The 13,187-nt window shown below is 44.5% G+C and overlaps 1 protein-coding gene across 1 annotated transcript; it reads right to left on the bottom strand.

Annotated features, from left to right (window-relative positions):
• Positions 1-8,222: 8,222 nt before the first annotated feature.
• On the bottom strand, positions 8,223-12,775 carry NPBWR1 (neuropeptides B and W receptor 1). The gene is made up of 2 exons (XM_054561069.2): positions 12,591-12,775; positions 8,223-12,246 (listed from the first exon to the last, which is right to left on the bottom strand). The coding sequence occupies exon 2, from the start codon at positions 12,047-12,049 to the stop codon at positions 11,063-11,065; it is 987 nt and encodes a 328-aa protein (XP_054417044.2). The 5' UTR covers positions 12,050-12,246; positions 12,591-12,775; the 3' UTR covers positions 8,223-11,062.
• Between the last annotated feature and the right edge of the window lie 412 nt (positions 12,776-13,187).

Genomic DNA, 13,187 nt, shown 5'->3' with positions numbered 1-13,187 from the left:
CAAGACTCCATCTCCAAAAAATAAAATAAGATAAAATAAAATAACAATAGTAAAGGAACAAACTGCAGTAGAGAAATGGCAAAGACTATTATTACATTTTCACTTTCTGTGGAATGTTATGATAGCAACCCAGCAAGTGGGGAAAAAGTCAAGATTATTATCATTATTATTTAAAAAACTAGCATGGCTGCAACTGCGAAGCTCGATTTTTCTGCACCAGTCATCCTTAAGGTGGCAGCAAGTCCACTTTTTACCAACACCTTAAATAGAAAATACAATAACTCTTGCAGATTTATTTTATGTTTTGCTCCCCCTACTGAGAATAACAAATAGAATTAATTTAACTAGTTTTCTTTTTTACTTACAGGGCATAAACTATTACTCACAGAGAAAATGTTTATTTTGGGAGATTATTTATATTTCAATATATTAATGGCAAGGAAAAAAAACAGAGTTTTTGATAGACACTAGCAGGCCAAAGAAATAATTCTTGTATGATTTTTAAAAAAAAATAGAGCACTACAATCAAGAGAAGCATGTGCCCTGGAAAGCCTAAACAATCAATATTTTGATATTTTAGATACTATTTGTTATTTGTTACTCAAATGATATTCACTTATTATCATAACTTCATAATCAGGCAAGCAAAAGTGCAAGCTTCCGAAAGAGAGCAGTTAAAAGCAAGCCCAGAATCACTGATCATTACTGATGGGTGAGAAAATAAAATCATATTAGTGTCTCAGCTTTTACCACAATAGTGCCACATAACTCAGAGGCATGCAGTGGCAAGCTTTGATTCTCACGCTCTCAGAGCTGCATGTCGTCTGAGTGGCTTTGTTCCATGTCTCATTCCGGGGTCCGGGTTGGGAGCTTTGGAAAGGCTGATGCCCCAATGCCACCTGGAGAAGCTGATCTAATTAACAGGTCTCAAAGGCAGTTTGGCCTATGTGAATGATGACTGCCTCTGTGTGTGCTGGGCCTGGCCTGGGGGTGATGCTGAACTACACAGAGGTTCTGTGGCAAGTGGGCTATACTTTCTTGACAGATACATGTGGGTATCTCCAAATATCAGAATGCTGGTTGTCAGGGAAACCTAATATTTTAGATTGCTTGAATTTATCATTTTATTCCAAGACATTTCTTGACATTTGTAGACTAAGCTTCTTCCAAATAACTCATTTCTTACTGAGTTCTTTTAAGCCAGGAAAAAAGTTCTCTAAAATTTCATCAAACCTGTTATATATATATACACACACACACTTCAGTTTAAAATGATGGCATTTACACGGTATTTATTTACTGTTATTTTCTATGAATGCCCTACTATAAGAACAGGAAAGAAATTTTTTTAATGGACAAAGAGCTAGATAAGCAATAACAAGGGTGAGAGATATCAATGTATTTTGATAGGCTGGTCAGCAGAAGGAGCACTTGTAAGCAACAGAATGCAGAAATGTCTACAGCAGGACACACCAATATTTTATCCAACCTAATTTGCTTCCAAAGCCACTCAGAGAGACCACTGTGCCCACGGAAATTGGAGGTGAGCTGCACGGCCACAAACAGGGAGGCTGAAGGAAAGCTGTGTGAAGAATGGTTAGGCTCCCCAGCCTGGCCGCTGTAGCCAGGAGACGCCTGCTCCCCATCTCTGCTGGAGACTGGAGTTTCACAGTCTGGAGAAATTGGTCCCAGAGATGTGTTGCAGGGAACCAGGTGCTGCAAAAAGACAGGAACCAAGTACAGGAACAAAAAATAGGGAGAAAAATTAAAAGTCTGAAAACAGAATAAGTGGAGAGACCCCCTGAACACAACTGGCTTTCAAAAGTGTCAACAACCCCACCCCCAAAATCTTCACTATCATAATGTCTAAAATTAAGCAAGTAAAACATTGAGGTATAAACCTATAATTCAGTAATAATGAGGTAAATCCCAGAATCAACAGTTAATGTGGCTGGGAGGGACTATGGCCAGTTGGGACTGGGTGGAAACTTGATGCTTATAATAAATCTTCTGCTACAATCAAAAGTTGTAGAAGTTTAAAATCAGCAAGAAAAAGACAAATAATCCCATTAAACAATGGGCAAATGACATGAGTAGGCATTTCTCAAAAGAAGATGTAGAAACGGCCAACAAAGTCGAGGAGTAGTGGCTCATTCCTGTAATCCCAGCACTTTGGAGGCCATGGCAGGGGGATCACTTGCAGTAAGGAGTTCGAGACCAGCCTGGCCAACACTGTGAAACCTGGCTCTACCGAAAATACAAAAATTAGCTGGGCATTACAGCAGGCACCTGTAATCCCAGCTACTTAGGAGGCTGAGGCAAGAGAATCGCCTGAACCCAGGAAGTGGAGGTTGCAATGAGTCGAGATCATGCCACTGCACTCCAGCCTGAGCAACAGAGTAATATTCTGTCTCAAAAACAGAAAAGAAACGGCCAACAAACATGAAAAAATGCTCAACATCAACATCACTGTAATAATCAGGGAAATGCAAACAAAACCACATAAGATACCGCCTTACCCCAGCCAGAATGGCGATTATTAAAAAGTCATAAAACAATAGATGTTAGCATGGATGTGGTGAAAAGTGAATGCTTATACACTGTTGGTGGGAATGTGAATCAGTACAATGTCTATGGGAAACAGTATGGAGTTTTCTCAAAGAACTCAAAGTAAATCTACCATTCAATCCAGCAACCCACTAATGCAGACCTAACCAAAGGAAAAGAAGTCATTATGTCAAAAAGATACCTACTCTTGCAGGTTTATGACAGCACAATGGCAAAGATATGGAGCCAACTTAAGTGGCCACCAACAGATGAGTGGATAAAGAAAATGTGGAATATATACACCATGGAATACTACTCAGTCCCTAAAAAATATGAAATAATGTCTCCTGCAGCAACTTGGATGGAGCTGGAGGACACTATTCTTAGTGAAGTAACTAGGGATGGAAAACCAAATACAGTACTTACTCACCTATAAGTGGGAGCTAAGCTATGGATATGAAAGGCATACAGAGTGGTATAACGGGTATGACGTACACTACTCACGTGATGGGTGCACTAAAATCTCAGACTTCACCGCTATACAGTTCATCCATGTAATCAAAAATGATTTGTACTCCTAAAGCTATTGAAATGTTTTACATTTGGATGTTTTCAAATTTAATTTAAAATTAAGTATTACTTTGATAAAAATTAAACTATCTCAAGCTAGGCAAGGTGGCACTTACCAGTAGTCTTAATTACTCAGAAGGCTGAGGCGGGAGGATCACTTGAGCCTAAGAGTTCAACTCCAGCCTGGGCAACATAGTGAGACCTCATTGTTTAAATAAATAAAACAATTTCAAACATAAAATTTAAACACAAATTGAGCTCAACATTATTAAATGAAAGTTCAAAAAATTATGTGGATTATTGTTTTCATTATCATTTGAAAGATTCAATGGAAAAGTTATATAGATGCATTCTTCCTTTCAACTGGAATCATAAAAGTCACAAGAGGCTGGGGGTGGTGGTTCACCCCTGTAATCTCAGCACTTTGGGAGGCCGAGGTGGGCGGATCACGAAGTCAGGAGATTGAGACCATCCTGGCTAACACGGTGAAACCCCATCTCTACTAAAAAAAATATTAAAAAATTAGCTGGGCATGGTGGCGTGTGCCTGTAGTCCCAGTTACTTGGGAGGCTAAGGCAGGAGAATGGCGTGAACCCGGGAGGCAGAGCTTGCAGTGAGCCGAGATCATGCCACTACACTCCAGCCTGGACGACACAGCGAGGCTCTGTCTCAAAAAAAGAAAAAGGAAAAGAAAAAAAAAAGTCACAAGAAACCTCATTACTTAACATATTCTGTACATTTAAAATACTTTTTCATTTTATTTTTTATTTTTTATTTTTTTCAGGGATGCAACGCTGGCTCAACATAAGCAAATCAATAAATGTAATCCAGCACATAAACAGAACCAAAGACAAAAACCACATGATTATCTCAATAGTTGCAGAAAAAGCCTTTGACAAAATTCAACAACCCTGCATGCTAAAAACTCCCAATAAATTAGGTATTGATGGGACGTATCTCAAAATAATAAGAGCTATCTATGACAAACCCACAGCCAATATCATACTGAATGGGCAAAAACTGGAAGCATTCCCTTTGAAAACTGGCACAAGACAGGGATGCCCTCTCTCACCACTCTTATTCAACATAGTGTTGGAAGTTCTGGCCAGGGCAATTAGGCAGGAGAAGGAAATAAAGGGTATTCAATTAGGAAAAGAGGAAGTCAAATTGTCCCTGTTTGCAGACGACATGATTTTATATCTAGAAAACCCCATTGTCTCAGCCTAAAATCTCCTTAAGCTGATAAGCAACTTCAGCAAAGTCTCAGGATACAAAATCAATGTACAAAAATCACAAGCATTCTTATACACCAATAACAGACAAACAGAGAGCCAAATCATGAGTGAACTCCCATTCACAATTGCCTCAAAGAGAATAAAATACCTAGGAATCCAACTTACAAGGGACATGAAGGACCTCTTCAAGGAGAACTACAAACCACTGCTCAATGAAATAAAAGAGGATACAAACAAATGGAAGAACATTCCATGCTCATCGGTAGGAAGAATCAATATCATGAAAATGGCCATACTGCCCAAGGTAATTTATAGATTCAATGCCATCCCCATCAAGCTACCAATGACTTTCTTCACAGAATTGGAAAAAATTGCTTTAAAGTTCATATGGAACCAAAATAGAGCCCGCATCACCAAGTCAATCCTAATCCAAAAGAACAAAGCTGGAGGCATCATGCTACCTGACTTCAAACTATACTACAAGGCTACAGTAACCAAAACAGTATGGCACTGGTACCAAAACAGAGATATAGATCAATGGAACAGAGCAGAGCCCTCAGAAATAATGCCGCATATCTACAACTATCTGATCTTTGACAAACCTGAGAAAAACAAGCAATGGGGAAAGGAGTCCCTATTTAATAAATGGTGCTGGGAAAACTGGCTAGCCATATGTAGAAAGCTGAAAATGGATCCCTTCCTTACACCTTATACAAAAATTAATTCAAGATGGATTAAAGACTTAAACGTTAGACCTAAAACCATAAAAACCCTAGAAGAAAACCTAAGCATTACCATTCAGGACATAGGCATGGGCAAGGACTTCATGTCTAAAACACCAAAAGCAATGGCAACAAAAGCCAAAATTGGCAAATGGGATCTCATTAAACTAAAGAGCTTCTGCACAGCGAAAGAAACTACCATCAGAGTGAACAGGCAACCTACAAAATGGGAGAAAATTTTCGCAACCTACTCATCTGACAAAGGGCTAATATCCAGAATCTACAATGAACTCAAACAAATTTACAAGAAAAAAAACAACCCCATCAAAAAGTGGGCAAAGGATATGAACAGACACTTCTCAAAAGAAGACATTTACGCAGCCAAAAGACACATGAAAAAATGCTCATCATCACTGGCCATCAGAGAAATGCAAATTAAAACCACAATGAGATATCATCTCACACGAGTTAGAATGGCAATCATTAAAAAGTCAGGAAACAACAGGTGCTGGAGAGGATGTGGAGAAATAGGAACACTTTTACACTGTTGGTGGGACTGTAAACTAGTTCAACCATTGTGGAAGTCAGTGTGGCGATTCCTCAGGGATCTAGAACTAGAAATACCATTTGACCCAGCCATCCCATTACTGGGTATATACCCAAAGGACCATAAATCATGCTGCTATAAAGACACATGCACACATATGTTTATTGCGGCACTATTTACAATAGCAAAGACTTGGAACCAACCCAAATGTCCAACAATGATAGACCGGACTAAGAAAATGTGGCACATATACACCATGGAATACTATGCAGCCATAAAAAATGATGAGTTCATGTCCTTTGTAGGGACATGGATGAAATTGGAAATCATCATTCTCAGTAAACTATCACAAGGACAAAAAACCAAACACTGCCTGTTCTCACTCATAGATGGGAATTGAACAATGAGAACACATGGACACAGGAAGGGGAACATCACACTCTGGGGACTGTTGTGGGGTGGGGGGAGGGGGGGAGGGATAGCATTAGGAGATATACCTAATGCTAAATGACAAGTTAATGGGTGCAGCACACCAGCATGGCACATGTATACATATGTAACACACCTGCACATTGTGCACATGTACCCTAAAACTTAAAGTATAATAATAATAATAATAAAGTTTTCATTTTTAAATAAATGTGTTTAAAGGTTTAGTATAATCTTTAACCACAATAATAAATTGTCATGATAAATTCAAGATGCAGTTTTTTTAAGGAATTATGTAAGTCCCTTTTAACTAAGACCCCTGGAATTCCTCTGTAAAGAGAATAAATAGAAATCTAGCAATGAAGAGTGGTATTTTTATTGGAAGAGAGGAGTTAAAGGAATCAAAATAGTATTATGTAGGAAAATGTGGATAATTCACTTGGTACTTTTGCAGGTGCAAATATTTACATCTTTTCAGGTTTGATTGCTGCATTCATACCATGGTTACTGTATAGGGCTGGTCTTTCCTCCTCTACCAGATCATTCATCACTGCCTAAAGGAAGAAGCTGCTTTGGCAAATGGATGAATCATTTCAGATGTCCGTTTTGTTGTTACTATTTAGCATTCACAAATGATTTGCCCCTCACCTTTGGGAACTCTCGCAATTTCTCCCACATTGTTGACTATACACACAACCAGTCTTTCCGTGGTGAACGGTGGCCTGGTTATTGCAGTTGTGACTCTGGTCCTTGGGTTACCTCAGAATGGGGGTGAGTTAACCTTCTAGTCGAACGATCTTTATGAGAACATCCAGATTTTACAGGAAGATGCTGAGCCGCTCCCTGGGTCTTGGCCCAACAGGGCATCAGGTCTGTGTGCACTATTGCCCCCTAGGCACAAGAGAAATCTTCTGGACTGTGGAAAGCATGCAGTTCATGCATTCTGACAGTTTCTGAACAATATCATTTTAAATTTCCTTCCCTTTTTCCATCTTTTATTTTTATTTAACGTGATGTCACCAGTGTAACCTTATGAGATAAGATATAAACAAATAAATTTCCCTTGCCCTAAATTCAAGGACAGCATCATCCATTGCAAAGCTCCATTCTATAGACATACAGCCATCATTAGCATTGTATCCTATACGAGCAGTCCCTCTGGGGCACAGTTCTACATACATAAAGCATGGGGGCTGCTATGCACATGGTGCCTTTGTGTGACAGCTCTGTTAGGAATTTTTATTCTCATATAACTTTCAACAACCCCATACAGTTTGTAAGTCTCTGAATTAAGATTGAAGTTTTATAATATTAAATCTTACCCTCCCTTTATGGCATATGAGCTAATGGTAGATATACCTTGCTTAATCTACTAAATATTTAAAAGTCATCATTGTTTTCTAGTCTAATATTTCCAAATTACACATTGCAATGAATTCCATCTCTGCTGAAACAAGATCACAGAATTCCTAGAATAGAATGGGAACTGGGTGGCTCTGATTGGTCTTTGCTGATCTCTGTGGGCCTGGCTAAATTGATCCACTTCCTTGTATCTCACTTTCTTTGTATGTAAAACGGGGGCCAAAGTGCCAGACCCAAAGCTATGCTAATAAAAGACCATTATGGGCAGAATTCTCTGATCTGTTTTTTACTGTGTATAAGCGTAGATGATTAATATCCAAGGAGAGTTACTGTGTTTTTGTCTTGCTGTTGTTTTCCCAGCATGTTGCTGAGGAAAGAAGGGTTTATAATAAGTTCGTGAGTTTTTCAGGTGAGATTCTCCACCTTGCATATTTGTGCTATGTCTATGCATATTGCTGATAGCAATGTGTATGCTAACAATTGAAGCAATTTCTCTTCCCTTCCCCCCCTCCACATAGCTGCTCAAATATTGAAGAAATGAGGCTTTTGATGGTATGATAAAAGTTTAGCATCCTTTCTCTGCCCAGCATAAGTTCTGGAATCTCTGCGTTTATCAGCAGCTTTGTATCATTTTCACAATCAACCAAATTGGGGGGGGGGTGTTCATTCTTAATTTTGTCCTGTCAAATACTTCTATTTATTCATTAGATCACTTGTCCAATGAAGGCAGTATTTTTAAATAGTAATACTGCACAAATGCTAAGGTGACTGAATTGTGGATAACATGTTCTCAAAAAATAGAATGTTCACTTATCACACAGAATGTTTCAGCTTTTATTTTAAACTGAGCTCCTCTACAATGGACTACAGAGTTTCTGCATTTGTCAAGAGAAAACATAAGCATATACATTACATAACTGTACTAAATTAAGTAAAAGCAAATAGACATTTTTAACTATTCAAAGTGGTAAAACCAAACCATAGTTTACACAGAAACTGCAAGAATTCAACACAGTGTTAAAACCTTTGCAATACAATGATGTGAATAAATTCTACTTTTGCCTGGCTTATGTGTGTATTTATTCAACCGATTACCCAAGACATAAAAAGGAAGCCTGAGATATACAGTCCACATGCTCATATGAAGTGCAACGACCTAGAAATAATGATACAACAGTTTATCCAGTGATAAGAAAGCCCAGGAGGAACTGAACTACTGAGTCCTAATTAATCCCACAGGCATACTCAGAAGCCAATCCATGCCTTGCTGGGGATGAACAGCAATGTCAGCCCGTGTATTTTTCCAGCAGTCATCTCCATAGATTCCAAGAAGGCTCGAGGTCAATCTACTGTAGGGATGAAACAGTGGACGGATGGATCACTCAGCTGTCCCCCATCTGAGTCCAGTTACTGAGCTTCTTAAGACAGATGAGATATTGAATCCAGACAATCACCCCAGCTGTGTTTGTAGCCAAATGTTCACCTTACTCTTTGTCCATCACTTTAGGTAATCTAGAAGTTACTCTAAGTTTAAAACTTTTATTTTGAAAAGTTACAGAGGATTCATGAGATAATTTTGAGAGTTTAAGGAAAATCAATAGAATGTTTCCTAGAAATTCAAAAGATATTAAAATGAATTCCAAGAAGCCTCTGAAGCCGGCCAGCAGAGAGAGGCCTGTTCAAATGCCATGAGGTCCACCATTCGAAACTCATTGCAGATGAAAACTTTCTTTTAAACAATTTACTATTATTTGCCACCAAAGACAGAAGGTTTTTTAATGTATATTTTCTAAACTGATGGCTATGAATTATTTCAGTGTTCCTAAAAACTCTGAGAGCTAAGAAAGCAATTCTCATTCAGCAAAATCAGAGAGGGGGTTTGCTTCCCCCCATTCCAAGAGGGAGTTTTTTCCTTCCAAATATTTATTAAAAGCTATTTTCAACCTAAATAATTGAGAAGTTGATTGAAGATGCCAAACTAAGCAAACAAAATGTGCTGCAACACTCACATTTTTTTCTCACACATGACATAGGAAACAAACATTTGCAGAAATTTTCGTCCTGTTTGGACTTCATCCCAAAGATTAATACCTTTTAAAACACCATAATCAATTACCAGAGTTTGGTTAGGGTTCGGCCCTCACGTCTAAGCCTAAACTGCAGAGGATTGGGCAAACCCAATGCCAGTCCTCTCTCTTAATCCACTTTGTCTTCCATATGCAGAGATAAAAACACAGGTAGGATGCTGGCCAGTCTCCCTAGTGACTCCAGAACCAGTATTTACCCGGTTTACCGGGACTACCTACCTCATGCCGTCTACAAGTAAGGAATAAAGCCCAGGTAATCCACAGCTCCCTGTGAAAAGTACAGCAGAGAAAACCTGAAGCCGTAGGTCATCCCTGCTTCCTGCTCTCCCTAAGGCGGGGCCCAGGAAGCAGAGGAGAAAGGGAACTCAAGAGAATAGACCGCATTTCTTTTTATCTTATTTGATCTTCATGGCAACTCGTGAGATTAGGACATGTACATTATTTATAAAGTTTTCAGTCCTGAAAAACAGTACACACATGAACAGTTACAACAAACTGATCTAAGTCAGACAAGAGACGAGGCCAACGGGGGAACGGGGCATGGGGCTTGGCATCCTCTATAAGCAACGATGACCAGTGCGCCACAGCGCTGTGAAGCGCGCTCAGCCGGAGTGCTCCACCACAAAGCCCCGCGGTCCTCGGACGCTGAGGTCTAGGCCGCTGGCTCCTCCAGGGGGCGCCGGAACCGCGCGCCCGGGCTACTCCGGGTTCCTTGCTCCGGGAGTCTGACATTTTCAGGGGAGATCACGGGTAGGAAAGGAAAATGGCAAAGAAAAGAAGGAGTTGGGGCAAACAGAAAGAAGGATCACTATTCGTATCATATTCTAGGCAGTCACTGCCAAGCGCCGGCCTCCTTCCCCGCATCTCCTCCGCAAACGCGCGCACATTACGCACACACACACAGGTGTACACACACCCCAATGGGGCATCCCGAGTTGTTGTGTTTTCCCCAGTTGAAGAGGCTCTGGCGGCCTCGGCAGCGGTCCCCGCGCGCGGCGCCAGGCCAAGCGGGTCTCACAGGGGTGGGCGCCAAACGCGCGCGCCTGACCCTCTTCCCAGAGCGCGCGGAGGACAAGGGGACCCGCCAGGGCTGTGCTCCAGCTACAGCAGGGGCCGCGCGGAGCCGACGGCTGGGGGCGCCCGCAGCGTCCTCGGGCCTCCCTTTGAAGGCGCGGAGAGCTCCTACTCCAGCCAGGTTCCAGACGGCCAGGGCTCGGGGTTGGGGAGCGGGGAGCAGGGAGCAGGGCAGGGAGGGGGCGGTTCCCAGCAATACCGCCCTCCTCCTCTACCCTCCTCTACCTCTACCTCGGCTTTAGGGAGCGCTCAGTGTGGCGATCTCAGCCTCAGTTCTCCTCACCCGGCGTGGCCACGCATCACCTGGAGGGCTTGGCAAGGTCAACCTGCGGGCGCAGTCGCAGCGCTTCCGATCTGCTAGGTCGGGGGTGGGCGCGAGTCAGTTTCCCCGGGAGGCCTAGGCGGCCTGTCTGGTCCTGCACTCTGGCGCCGGCTCCTCCCGCGCGGGCCAGGGGTGGCGGGCAGCTGCGGAGCCGGACGCTGGGGGAGTCAGGCGGCCGCGCGGCAAGTTATCAGCTGGCGGAGGTTCCTGCGGAAGCTGGCGTCCAGGAAGGCGTAGAGGAAGGGGTTGAGGCAGCTGTTGGCGTAGCTCAGGCTGGTGATGAAGTAGGAGATAGCAATGACCAGCGGCGTCTGCGGGAGGTCGGTGGTGAGCGCCACGACGGTGCTAAGGTGGTAGGGCGTCCAGCAGAGGAGGCACACCGCCAGGATCGCCACCACCAGGAAGGTCACCCGCTTCTTGGCGCGCTCCAGGGCCTTGGCGTGGCTGTCCAACCGCATGGCATGCAGCCGGCACAGCAGGGTGGTATAGAGGACACAGATGGTGGACACCGGGATGGCGAAGCCCAGCACTAGCGTGTAGAGGCGGCTCGCGCGCCACCAGAAGGCCTCGGGCTGCGGAAAGACGAGCACGCACTGGCGCCGGCCCTGCTCGTCGTCGAGCCGGGCGAAGACTGCGAAGGGCAGCACGACGAGTGTGACGATCCCCCACACCGCCAGGCTCACCGCGCGCGCGGTGCTGTAGGTGCGGCCGGCCACCCGGCGCGACTCGGCAGTGGCCAACACCACCAGGTAGCGGTCGGCGCTCATGACGGTGAGGAAGTAGAGGCTGGAGAAGGTGTTGTACTGGTCGATAGCCACGATGAGCTTGCACATGAGCTCCCCGAAGGGCCACTGCCGCAGCAGGAAGTCGGCGATGTTGATGGGCAGCACCAGCGTGAAGAGCTCGTCGGCTATGGCCAGGTTGAGGATGAACAGGTTGGTGACGGTCTTCATGCGGGGCGCCCGCAGCAACACGTACAGCACGGCGGAGTTGCCCGCCAGACCCACGGCGCAGATAACCGCGTAGACAACTGGCACAGCCACCGCCAGCGGCGCCGGCAGCGGCGCCAGAGTCGACGCGTTGGAGCAGCTCAGCGCCGGGTCCGGGCCCGATGCGTTGGCGGGCCAGGGCTCCGAGAACGAGGCGTTGTCCATCTCAACGAAGGCAGAGGAGCCGGCGACCCGACGTGCCCCACGGCCGCCCTACGGAGCTCAGCGGTCCTGAAGCCCAGGTCTGCACGGACCTGCTCGCGGACGCTCTTTTCAGCTCTCCAAGCCGTTCTCTGTTTTTTCCGGAGGAGGAGGCCGTTCCCAGCCACCCCACGGCCCAATGTCGCCGCGGACTCACGGGGCTGGAAAGAAGAATTTAAAACATAGGTTAGTTCGTCGACGTGTGACTTTAGAAATAGGCGCGGTCCCGAGGAGGGGTGGGGGTGGCGCCGCGGCGCCCCAAACCTCCTCCACGTGAGCGCTCTCTGCTACCTGTTGAAATCTCACTTCTACCAGCTGAATACATCAAACGAAATGCTAGAGAGAGAAGAATCCTCCATAGGAAAAATGCAAACCCTTCTCCCCTCTTTTAGGAAACTTCAGTAGACCCAGGTTACCCCGCCGAATCCCGCAGTGGCAAGCTTCGGTCTCCCCAGGGTCTGTGCGCCCTCAGTAACAGCAAGCTCAACAGCAGTCTTTACCTTACCTGGCTGGCTGGGGAAGGGGTCTGCCTTTCCTGGAGCTGTCAGGAGAGGAGCCCGCCGGCTGCGGGGAGGCTGAGACGCCTGCCGGCTGGGTGTCCACCTCCCCGTGTCTGCCTCCCCCGCGTTCGCCAGAGTCCGCAGCTCGCGTCCCCGCCGGTCCCTCCCGCGCGCCTGGGAGTGCAGGGATGGCGCAGCCACGACTGCGTTCCACTGCCCTGACCGCCGCGCCCACCCCCTTACCCCAAGTAAAATGGTCTTGGAACAGAGAACAGAAATTCCCCCAAATTTAAGGGATTCCTTTCTTCCATCCCAGTCTTGCAACCTCACTCCATCTGAAATAATAGAAAGCTCTCCTGTTAAGAATCGAATTTAAGAAAAACAAAGTTAGGGTGTAAGTGATCTATTTTTAAAGGAGAACAATGCAGTGGAGGAGCCTGTTCCATTTTTTAAACACTGTAACACAAATGGGCTAATGTAATGTGAAATCTGAAAGGAGGAAAAAGTGAGTGCAATTTTATAATGCAAATCACCTGTTTTCTGCTACTCTGGTCTTCAAGGGGATACAAAATGTTAGTATGTTTTCTAAAACTACTTCTACT

The sequence above is a fragment of the Pongo abelii genome, chromosome 7 (genome assembly GCF_028885655.2).
Source record: "Pongo abelii isolate AG06213 chromosome 7, NHGRI_mPonAbe1-v2.0_pri, whole genome shotgun sequence".
Taxonomy (NCBI): Eukaryota; Metazoa; Chordata; class Mammalia; order Primates; family Hominidae; genus Pongo; species Pongo abelii.
The sequence above is the reverse complement of the archived record's forward strand: the minus strand, read 5'-3'. Positions and strand labels throughout refer to the sequence as shown.

What these genes read in the sequence shown, in the direction of transcription:
- NPBWR1 (XM_054561069.2), bottom strand. Translation starts at nt 12,049, where the DNA reads ATGGACAACGCCTCGTTCTCGGAGCCCTGGCCCGCCAACGCATCGGGC.